At 44.4% G+C, this 12,472-nt stretch overlaps 1 protein-coding gene across 1 annotated transcript; it reads left to right on the plus strand.

Moving 5' to 3' along the window:
* Window positions 1–972: 972 nt before the first annotated feature.
* LOC115389961 (cell surface glycoprotein 1-like) lies at window positions 973–6,464 on the plus strand. The gene is made up of 7 exons (XM_030093548.1): window positions 973–1,093; window positions 2,566–2,625; window positions 4,036–4,117; window positions 4,208–4,328; window positions 4,457–4,596; window positions 4,977–5,140; window positions 5,692–6,464. Coding segments are annotated over exons 1-7 (1,332 nt in total). The 5' UTR covers window positions 973–1,091; the 3' UTR covers window positions 6,455–6,464.
* Window positions 6,465–12,472: the final 6,008 nt, after the last annotated feature.

Below are 12,472 nucleotides of genomic sequence, written 5' to 3' on the forward strand. Positions count from 1 at the left end.
ACAGCATCAAACAAGAGTCAACAACAAAGAAAGACTTGTCTGCTGCTGGCACACAAAATTAAGCTTTATTTATTTAACAGTCAGCTTTGCTGATTAATCCGACAAATCAATATTCCTCACAAACGTGGCTCCACTCAGAAGCTACAAACGGTGATATTCGGGCATTGATTTGTATAGAAAGGAATTAAATCTTTAAATCAAAAAATACAAGATCAGCCAGAGTTTTAGTCCTGTTCAGATCTGCTGCTTGAAAATCCAGTTGAATGCAAAGAAAAATAAACACACCTCTGCTAGAAGAACTAATTTTACTGTTAAACAAGAGCACAATCTAAGAAACGTATCAGGAAACTCAGTCCTTCCAATTCTTATTTCATGTTTATGTGGCGTTTGTTTGTCCAAAGGCTAGTTATACATTGCTTGAGGTAAGGTCGCTTTATATTTCTTTTTTTTATTGTTTTTTTTTTTGTTTGTTTTTTTTTGTCATTTTGTGTGTTTAGTTGATCCATATTTCTGGTTTCTTTTTAGATTCCAGAGTCAGTGTTACTCCTTTGTTCTGGTTTCCTTTCTTTTTGTAGTCTTTTGCATCGTTTTAATGTATTTTCTTATTCAGTGGTTGTGCATCTTTCCATAGGAGAAACGTGAACTTCACCTGTTTTGCAGAACATGCTTCAAAAAAAAAAAAAAAAAAATTGAAAGAAAGAAAGTGCCTGATTGCATAAATGAGAAAATACAATTATTTGGAAGGAGGAGAATGTAACTTCACCATCAGCATGTTGATCTGCGTTCGGCTCGGCTCGGCTGAGCTCAGGTTCGGCTCGACTCGGGGGTTTCTTCAAGGATCGGCCGGGCTCGGCTGAGCTCGGCTAAGCTCGGCCGGGCTCGGGCGGGGTTCGGCTAGACTCGGGGAGGTTCGGCTAGGCTCGGCCGGGCTCGGTCGGGCTCGGCTGAGCTCGGCCCCGCCCTCCGGCTCGCTGCAGTCCGCAGTGAAGCCCCGGCGCCGTCAGAGTGCAGCAGCAGCAGCCGCAGCCTGCAGTCCGGCTCCATCACTGCGCTCCTCCCTGCGCCGCCCCGGCAGGTGGAAAAGGACAGACATGTGAGTAGCTCTCTGGAGATATTCACAGCTTCAGCATTCCGTTCACCACTCCTTCTTTTTCCTCGCATTGCGGGCAGGTAAAGTTAATTATTGCGCCGTTTGCTCGGAGCAGATCTGACTCTTTACGCAGCATTTTGGCTGATGCGTCACCTGCGCCAAACCCCCCCAAAGAGACATGGTCAGAACTGAGACGGTGCTCTGACGCTGGGACCACCCTCCTTCCTAAATAGTCTTTATAGTCTCAGACCTGGTGTTTTTGAGAAGAAAGAAATGTTAGTAGATGAAGGTGAAGCGCTCCTGGTCGCTTGACCTCAAAACGCCTTTGAATTAGAGTAAGACAGCCTGGCGATGCAGCACTTCTCCCCCTCTCTCTCCCTCTCATTGCGTCGCTCTGGAAGCAGGGAAACGTGTCCCGTTTCATCTCTGCAGTGCAAACAGAGACGCAGCATCCTGCTGCCCGGCCAGTCAGTGTCTGACCTTTTCTCTCTGCTCCCTGGTTAATGTTGGATTCTGATTTGAAGGTTTGGGAGTCCATTTCTGGCCACTCAGTATGTCCTTCATCAGGATCAGAGAAGGATGTCTATTGTCTCCTATCAGGGTGTAGGTGGGGGTCCCCTCCAACTCTCACTCTGCACCTGCTCTGCATTAAACCATCCATCCATCCATCCATCCATCCATCCCTCCGTCCATCTGTCTTCTATGGAGTGGTGCAGCTCTGGATCGGATCCCAGCTTATAATATTGCAAGAAGACCCAGGGCAGGTCTGCAGTCCGTCACACACACACACGAGGAAGGAAAGTGGATCGGCTGGAGAAAACCCAGGCGCAGGGAGAACATGCAAACTCCACACAGACTGGGCTCAAACCCACTGTGAGGGAACAGAGCTGACCACTCCACCACTGTCCCACAGCTGAGGAAAAACCCTGGTTTGTGTTTAGATGTAGTTTGTACATGTTGCAATTAAAATCATGAAAGGATTTTAGTTATATAGCAGCTTTTTCACTGCGTTGGCAGTCCTTAAGTCACACACACACACACACACACACACACACACACACACACACACACACACACACACACACACACACACACACACACACACACACACACACACACACACAGCCACACAGCAGTGCTGTCGGCTGCCATGCGAGGTGTTTGACCTTCTGGGTTGGGTGTCTTGCTCCAGGACACTTCTGCAGGGAGACACTGGGGACTGAACTGGAAGACGACCTGCTCTCCCAGCTGAACCCCAGCAGACCCACATTAGTCCAGAATTTTCTCATCTGCATTTTTTAATCCTGATCTCTACTATTGAGAGAATAAAAGAAAAAAGGCGTCCGGGAAGCTCTCTGTTAGCCCACAGTTTGAAAAGCTGTTCTGTATTTTAGTGGCACTCAGACTATTGATTTCGTTCCGGTTCTTGATTCTTCCTCTCAGCTGATGTTCTTGCCTTGTGTTTCCTCTCTCAGGGCTTTCCTCTCAGTCCTAGCGATTCTGGCTCTCCTGGCCTCTGCTGAAGGCAGTGTTGGGTAAGTTCGTTCAGATTTCACTATTTCCTCTGCGTGAGACGTGAAGAAAGCCGTGCGTCACCCCAAGAACCACGGCCGCCGCATGTGACCCGTCCGGCGCTCATTCCTGCACAATGGGCACTAAGGAGCTTATAGAAAGCCCTCTGCTCTCAGAACAAAGCCTGTAACGAGATCCCGGAAACTCTGCGGGGTTTTTTTTTTTTTTTTTCCACTTGATTTACCCGCAGGAGCATTAGTGAGATCAGGCATCGATACAACACGGTCCAGCATCAGGACGTCAGGCAGGTGAAGTGAGCGGCTGCTTCGTAATTCTGTTCGGATCAGAGAGGAGCAGATCAGATGGGACAAAAACCTGAAGGAAATGAATCTTCCAGCACTGATCCGAGGAAGGAAAAGACGTGACTCTCTCACGGGGTCATGGACGGAGGGCAAAACGTAAAAGGCAGCTGTTTCTTTCTTCTCCTAATTTCATTTTTAAGCGTCAGGTATATGATCAGTGTGTCCAACACTTCAGCACCAGCTGAAATATTGACGAACAGATGGTGCACTTTATTCACGACCTTTAATTTTATTGACTGTGATGTTTTGACATTCTGTGGCATTGAGCTGTGGATGATAATGGATTTATATATTTCCATATATAACACACAACTATAAAAGAAACTGTCAAACAAACTGCTGTATGCTAAACAAAAATATATTTTTTTTCACTGCTCATTTCTCACTGAAGCACAACAGCCCAAGTGACCACAGAATAATGTGAGGATATTTACAAACTGGCTTTTCATTTCTCTGATGGATTTTGAAAAAGTCAATTAGACAAATAGTTTCGATAGTTTTCTAAAGAGAAAACACAGATTTCCTCTCACACAGCTAAGAAAATACAGATTTTGGTACATATTCAAAGTGAAGTCCTCTATTTTAAATATAAACTTCTAAATTAAGATTTTTTTTCCATAATAAATTCCATATCCACTGTAGTTTGATATATTGCAAGCAACTGATTTTTGTTATTACTCCCCCAAAGGTTTCGCTTTTGATCTGGTTCAGTATTGATAAAAAAGTTTCCAGCCAAAATAATTCCGTCCCCATTCACTTTAATTGTGTTAAATCTTATTCTGAAATCTCCACTGACTAAATAAACAGTAAACCTGCTAAATATCATCATAACATTCAACATGTTAACATGTGAGCGGCTTCTGTTTTCTCCTGTTTTAATGTAAATTGCATTCTCAGTCTATATTAACAAAGTTCAGGGGGTTGTTCAACATGAGATCTGAGATTTTTAATCTCATTTCAGCAGAATTTAATCAGTAAAATATCTCTGACAGAACATATGGAAATGTTGAATAGATCCCAAAAAAATCAAAAAGATCAAAATGCCACCACTATGGTCTTTCTGCATTGCAGACCCAGTACCAACAACAGCTTCTGCACAGAGTCAAAGGAGTGTCTGGAATACGAGTTGGTCTGCAAAACAGACGAGTACGAGGTGAGTGAAACCCCCAGTGCAGATCCACAATGGCCGCTCGCTAGGCTTTCGTTCTCATCTGTGTGTGTGTGTGTGTGTGTGTGCGCTCAGGTGCGACACTACAGCCCCACCCGCTGGGTGTCTACCGATGCCGAAGCCTATTTCATGGGCGTGGGAGCAGCCATGGCTTTCAGGAGGCTTTTCCAGTACATCACTGGAGCCAACGAAGGAGGTGAAGGAGGGTGGCGGGGGGGGGATCACGGTCAGGCTCGACTGGGGTTCATTTACCTTGAAATGTGTGTGTGTGTGTGTGTGTGTGTGTGTGTGTGTGTGTGTGTGTGTGTGTGTGTGTTTGTACAGGCTTCCAGATGGAGATGACGGCCCCGGTCCTGGTTAAGATCCCAGAGGAGACCAAGATGTGGGAGCCGGCCGTCTACACGCTGAACTTCCCGCTGCCTGCAGCCTATCAGGACAAACCGCCTGCGCCCACCAACGACAAGGTGAGCCGGGGGGGCGGGAGGAGGCTGCACCTGCTGGACACATCACCGTTCACACAGCAGAGCAACAGCGACTGCAGGAGATCCGATTTTAGAATGATTTCAACCGAGAAACTGGAAAAGTTACAGATGATCTCTGAGACAGGAAGAATGTCTTCTGCACTGACCAAGAATTCAATGAACTAAAAAGATTCCAATTGAAATAAAATGGTGTGAAATTGAAATTTTTCTCACATTTCTCTTTAAAAAGCGTGATGCAAGCTGACGCTCTGTGTTTGACGAGTTAAATGACTGGAGCCTCTGTGGCTTTAGTTCACTCTAATGGAAGTCTTTAGGTTTTCGCTGGCTTCTCGTTCGCTCATGCTCGCCGCTCTGCGTCACAGCTGTATTTCACCGAGATGCCGGAGATGGACGTGTACGTGAGGAGCTATGGAGGCTGGATGCTGTCGGTCACCTCCAGGCTTCACGCCCACCTGCTGACCAAGGAGCTGGAGAGAGTGCGAGCCTCCTACAACCGCAGCTACCACTACGGAGTCGGCTACGACAGGTGGCCCATCAGCATCTACCCCACATCATTTACCCCACGCCTGATATTTATTCTGCCCTCCCATCCTTTTGTTCTAAAACATTAGTACAGTTCCTATAGAGAAGTTATATTTTGTTTTTCTGTGTATGGAGTATTTTTTAACTCTATTGGAGAATTTATCCCCGATACTCGGAGCCGTCTAACTGCCTCCATCAAAGTCTTTGCCAAAACATGAAACTAAAGAAAATACCTGGCTGACCCATGTTTTTCACCACTTTAAAAAGTCAATCTTCAGTTTCTGAAGGTTTATTCAACTTATGTAAATGTATTTTGAACACCCCCCCAACCCCGGCGGTCCTTATAGTGAACGCTGTGCTTGGCGGCCATCATAATGTAAAGCAGGGTCCGATGGTTTAGCAGCGCAATGTGCCGAAAATGAAGGAAATCTGGCCTCAGTCAGTACGGATACAGATCAGAACGTGATCAGAAACCGATCATGTTGATGCGATCATTGTGTTCTTCCTTTGTGTGTGTGTGTGTGTGTGTGTGTGTGTGTGTGTGTGTGTGTGTAGTCCTCTGAAGCTGCTGAACAGACATAATGAGGTTTGGTATGTGGCCGAGGGCGAGCCGGTCTGCAGCGATCCACGGGAACCGACTCCTGCTCACACCCCGAGGCCGACGACCACCGACCTGCCCACCGACGCCCCGACCGACGCCTCATCCCACGTGCCATCCGACAGCCCATCCAACTTACAGTCCGACACAGCTTACCCCCAATCCGACGCCCCCTCTGCCTTAGAGGCCAACGCCCCCTCTGCCTTAAAGGCCAACGCCCCCTCTGCCCTACAAGCCGACACCCCCTCTCCCCCTCAGGCCGACGCCCCCTCTCCCCCTCAGGCTGACGCCCCCTCTGACCTGCAGGACGACGCCCCCTCTGACCCTCAGGCCGACGCCCCCTCTGACCCTCAGGCCGACGCCCCCTCTGAGCCCCTCACACTGACCCTCTCCGACTCCCCCTCGCCCACCCCCTCCAACCTGTCCTCGAACACATCCAGCTCCTCCTCACAGTCGCCCTCCGACACCCCGACCCCGTCAGCCCCGCCCAGCGCCCCGCCCAGCGCCCCGCCCAGCCCGTCCTCCGGCCTGCCCGCCGGCGCCGCCGTCAGCCACCCGCCCACGTCCGCCCAGATCCTGCTGGAGCCGACCTCTAACTCCACCGACCCGGACTCCGCGAGCCCGTCCCTGGACGCCGCCCCGTGGAACGGCACCGCCCACAGCTCTGAGGACACGCACACCGGCGGCCCCCCCGCGGTGCAGCCAGAGGATGCTCACTAGCCGGATGTCGACCTGGAACGTTAACGAGGAAGCAGACACTGGAGAGGCGTGGGAGACGGGAGCGACACGCCGTCTTCCTCTGTCCCCGCGCTGCAGCCTCCCCTCCATACGGCTCTCAGTGTTCAGCTATCTGTTTTATCACGGCTTTTGCACCTGCAGCTTCCCGTGTCACCACACACGTCCTCCCCCCCGCCGTCTGTCTGGTTATTAAGCAGCATCATAGAGTCAAGTAGGATGTACATATTAGTTCCTAGAGTTCAGAGTTCCAGTGTGAATTCGCAGCATTAGTGATGAGGGCAGAAACAGAAGAAACTTAGCGGCTGATAGTGGGAATCTGTACATAACTGATCAATATCATGCTGGGAGTAACTGTATTAGGCTGATATATGTGAGGAAACGTAACTATCTTAACTGTCGGCGCTGTACTGAGTGATTCTGTAGACTTTCCTTATCGTCCTTCATGTTTATCTCTTCAACTTATTCAGTTCCTTTAATCTGTGTGGCAACATATTGGTGACTCATTGTCAACGAGTGTGTCCATTCATTGGGATCTTTGCTGCAACTTCACATAAAACTACTGATATTCCCTAATTTCCTTTTTTGCCTTTTCTTTTTTAAATTGAATATCTGCTGTGCTTTAAAGTGCCTGTTCACCAGTGGCTCTGCGATCAGCAAAAACCTGTAAACCTCACATTAGAACTCAGCTAACATGTATTTTTAAATGCATCTGAATTTGGATAAAGGCACAAATCTCTTATTGTTAGACCATAAATGAATAAATAATAAAAGAATAAATCTATTAAAGATTTATCTTTAAAGTTGCTTTGCGTGTTTTCAGCTCAATGAAAGAGAGATGCCAAAGGTAAAAGTTAGTAATGTTGAATATTGAACAAATTGTGTTAAATGTATTCCATAACCAATTCGGCAATGGACAATCTTCAGAGAAAATACGTAGAAAATCAGTCCGTTTACAGTTCCTCCTACTGAATTTTAGCTCCGTTGCGTTGCGTAACACATTGTAATCTGCAGCCTACTTTAAAAACCACACTGATCTCTAATCCTTGCAGTTTCAAAGATCCCAAAGAATCACACCTGATCGCACCAATGCAATAAGAGCCGTGTATGTTAACGATTGACATCGTCTGTCAGCGCATCCCGAGCTGCATACTGTGTTCTGAGGAAGGTGCAATAAAGAAACCAAGAAAACAGACTGGAGTGTCTTTATTAATAAATGGAATCGTTTATTTACTCCAGTTGGAATGTTTTCCTCACATGATACCAAGTTGGACCTGTGTGTTTTCTCTTTCAAAAAAAAACACATGGACTAACTTAAAAATCATATTTTATCCTTTTAATGTTTTGATATATTCAGTTTGTTTTTTCTGAAACTTCTCAAATATGACTTCCTGTTTCAGGTTTTTCATAGTTTGATTTTCAATGAGTGGACAAGCTTTATTTCAAACAAAAAAAAAAAAACAACTAAATGAACAATCACAGAAAAGAAAGAAAACAGAAACACAGATGAGAGATTATAGCCAAAGTGGTAGCTTTGATACTAGTACGAGTTGGTTCTGACTAATTTTATAAATAGTGATCAAAATGGAATTGCCAGAGGTTCCACAATGAAAGGAGAGATCTCAGTTTAATCCATGCCTGCAAAGACTGTCATGGTGCTGCAGTTTTATCCCTCGATGCAGAAAAGGTGTTCAACCTCATTGAATGGCCGTATCTTCTTGAAGTGCTCACACATTTTTGGATTTAGAGATTAATTGAAGAGATGGATTAAAACTACTTGTTGATTCTACGGCAGTCGTATCCACGAATAACCTTGTGTCCCCGTCCTTTGAGCTTTCCCCAGGCACTAGCCAAGGGTCACCACTTTCTCCTCCAGTTGTTGTAATGACAATGCATTGACAGTAAGGATTAATTAGATCACGCCCCTTGATACATGGTATTAAAACTGAGGGCATGGAACACAACACAGTGATATATGCTGATGATACAATTGTATTTTATCTCTGCAGAATCAATACCAAATCCCTTGGAGTTGATTAATTAATTTAGTAACTTCTCTGATTTCAAAATGAACAACATAAAAAAAAAAAATCCTCCATCATGTTTTCAAATGCAGACAAGAGAAAGAACCCAACAGTGCCACGTCCATTTGTAAACGCCACAGAAGTACTTGGGCTTTAGAATGACCCCAAAAGTATGCAATCTCAGCTCAGCCAATGTGAAGCCATGTTTGTAGAACTCTCTGAAGAAGTCCCCGGATTGACCACATGACCTCTATCTCTACTGGGAAGAATAAATATTACGAAAATGACTATACTACCAACATTTCTACATGTTCTTCAGTCAATCCCACTCGCCCCTCCACCTTCATTTTTCTGAAAGATCAGGAAGCTTCTCTCTAACTTCATTTGGAACAACAGGAAACCGCGACTCAGGCTCTCTTTTATATTTACTATATGATAGAGGAGGGCTGCAGCTACCAAACCTCTGGTTTTACTGGGCTGCTCAGTTGAGAGCCGCAATGTTTTGGTTTTCTAAAGATGCTCTTTTGTCCTGGCTGGAAATGGAAACATTGTCTTCAAAAGGTCTAACGATGGACAGCTTTTTATATCCAGCTCCCTTGAAGAAAATGGAAGAAAAATACCACAAATCCATTATAAAGAATACTGTCATAGTTTGGCATGTACAAAAACGTTTGTGCGGCCTCTCAGAGCCGTCCTGTTTCTCTCCAATCTGGGGGAATGATTGTTTTACACCTGCAAAAAATGACATGTCGACATATCTAATGTCGTTTAGCAAGCTAAAGACAAAGTTTGATGTTCCACAGATACACTTTTCCAAGTATTTACAACTCAGAAGCTTTATTCTGTCACAGTTACAGAACTCAGTGCATCAACCTCCCTTGTCCACATTAGCGTTATATGTCACAAAGAACTAGTTTCTCAGTTTTCTAACGTGCTGGTAGACAACCACAATGAGAATTCTGATAATAAGACACATAAGCAGATTCAAGTTTTTAGGGGTAGACATCTCAATTGATGAGTGGAGCAAAATATGTTCAAAAACAGACTCAAACCATTAACACCTGTTTGAGATTAATACAGTTTAGTCGGATAATGCAAACTTACATCCCCCCTGTTAAATTAAATGAATTTGATCCTCATATTGAAGATCTTTGTTATAAATACGACAATCATCAAGGGTCATTAAATACGACAATCATCAAGGGTCATTATATCACTGTCTGTGGAGATGTGACAAGATTCAAAACTTCTGGAACTCTGTGTTACAATTTATTTCCCAGATTACATCTTGTCCACTATCCTCTTGTTCTTAGTTATGTATATTTGGCATTTATCTTGATAACTGCTCTTTGTCCGCTAAGGAGAACAAAACGTTTGACCTTTGCTCAGAGGTGGAGCGTGGGTCTCAGTCCAGAGGGGGCGGAGCGTTCTCGACGGGCTCTTATGATAGTAATTTTACCAATCAAACAAAATCTCATCCTACCATCAAACAACACACTAATGCTCACTTTTATTGAGCCAAGCAAACCTGTATGCCTCAGAAAGCAGAATAAAGTCACAAACCAGTTCACAAACCTGTTCTGAAGAACAAATACACATACGCACACACAGGCCCGCTGACAGGGGGGGACAAACGGGTTTGTTGACCCAGGCCCAGGGTTCGGGGGGGCAGAACCGGGCCTTCATTAAATTAAGGGCATCCAACATTATCTTGTCCCGGACCCAGGCAAAGCTGTCTGCTGTCCTGCGCATGCACAAACACACACACACACACACACACACACACACACACACACACACACACACACACACACGCTCACACACACACCTGTAGCCTGACAGGTGTCAATCTCAGAGCGGCCGCTGTCCATGGTGCTGAAAACTCAGACTAAAACTCACTGGCTAAATCTGTACCATCTTTGATACAGCTTAAATACAAAATGAACACAGCTGGTCTAAAATTACACAATCTGTTCAGATAGATATAGACACAGCTATCTATATCTTTTGGAATTCACGTATATTAGAAAAAAAATAGACTTGGCGGTCTCTTATAGTTGAGAGCAACACAAGGCACATTCAAATAGGCAGGTGTTTAAGACCACAGTATTCTGATAAAGATAATATTTTTGAAGGTTTCACTGACTCACCAGTGGCTCCGATGTTAGGCTTTGGGTAGTACCGCTAGTGGCTAGCATGGTGTTTAGCATACTGTTCAACTTCCCTCCAAAGAGAAAACTCGTTCATGCCGCACAGCCAATCAGCGCTGGCTTACAGCTCTGATGCGTTCATGGACAGTCGTAATGTAAGAACTGGCAAATTGGAGCCTACAATCATATGCGTATACCTTCTCACACACACTGCACATTTTATTATAATAATTTATTTACGAGTAAATGTGAACACATCACATGAAACGGGGCCTTGTGGGCCCTGGGGCGACTGCCCCCTTGCCCCCACTCTGGCTCCGCTACAGCTTTTGCTTATTTCAAGCTAAACTGTCTGTAGCTCTATGTTGGGAGAATGTTGCTTGACCCTCCCTCCGGTTGACTGACGTAACCTCGAGCTCGGCTCTTGAGAAACTGACATATATGGTTAAAGGCAGAGCTTCAGGATTCTAGAACATTTGGAGTATGTTTTCAGAATTAATAAAGACTGGTGATATTGAGCTAATTCATTAACTGATTGTATCCAATATGGGAATGTACATATATAAATGTTTTTTCTTTAACGTTTATTTTTTAAGATTTATATTATGTAATTTATAAGATGTTCCTATTTTGTGAGTCATTGAGGTTCATTTCATTATTTTCATCTCATTTGACGTACTTATTTTATATTACTTTATTTTTGTTTATGTGCATTATATATGCACAGTTCAATATCTGCCATGTTCAAGGTGTTCGTGCTTTTGTATAAAAAAACAATAAATGTTTACAAGAAAGAAAAATAGAACAGATAATTACAAAAACATTAAAAAAGAGTCAACAGCAGATGTGCCACTTTATTTCACATGAACAAAAAGGAGTAAGACGTGAAAACGTATTTAATCCTATCCCTTCACATTGGTGCTGTTATTATTGCTGATTTACAGAAACAATATAATCACTTTCAATGCATTAATATTAGGAATCGACCGATCATCAGTCAGGTCGATCATCGGCGACATTCAGCATTTTGATGCACATCGGCATCGGCCGTTGTTTTAATCCGACGGCCAGGAAGACATCAATATGAAAGGGATTATTTTGGCAGAATATTCTTAAAGTTGTGATTTTTGACACATGGAGACGAATGAAATCCAGGAAAGTCACAGTGTTTGTTCAGTGAGAGCAGCTTTTATAGTCATGCCTGAAACTCCCTGATTCCCTCTGATGTCCAGCGGTTTATTTAAACAAAAAGAAGTAGCTGGTTCTGAGACCCCCTCATCATGACCAACAAACAGGAAACAAGGGAGAAACGAAGAAGAGATCAAGAGAGGCATGAGGAAAAACAGAATGACAGACAACAGGAACTGGTTTGATCAGTTGAGTTTAATCCAGTTGAGTTATTTCTTCCATGTTTGCTGGTTTTGAAACACACCAGATTAACAGGTACAGGGACGGGCCGCCACAGCACTTCTTCATATCTGGACTCAAAGTAAGATTCTCATGAATCCCTTAATGAATCCTCAGAGGTCGTTTAGTTTGGTGGTTGAAATGTGGATCTGGGAGCAGACGTGTCCTTCTGCCGACAGGGAGAACAACGGTTTGCTTCATCGCGGCTTTAAACTTTCACTTCTGCAGTTTAATGAAATCAATGCTTCTCCACATTCACACTAGTATTGTGTAAATTCACGCATTTCAATGGGTTTACAACAGTAATGCTGCAATCCTGGGACAAGCACCATTGATGAAGACAGAAACCAGGTTACCAGGAAAAGTCCCAGTGATCCTGAAAGCTTGATTTCCCTTCATGTTTTGACTTCAGTCATGTAAAA

The sequence above is a fragment of the Salarias fasciatus genome, chromosome 6, assembly GCF_902148845.1.
Source record: "Salarias fasciatus chromosome 6, fSalaFa1.1, whole genome shotgun sequence".
NCBI classification, from domain to species: domain Eukaryota; kingdom Metazoa; phylum Chordata; class Actinopteri; order Blenniiformes; family Blenniidae; genus Salarias; species Salarias fasciatus.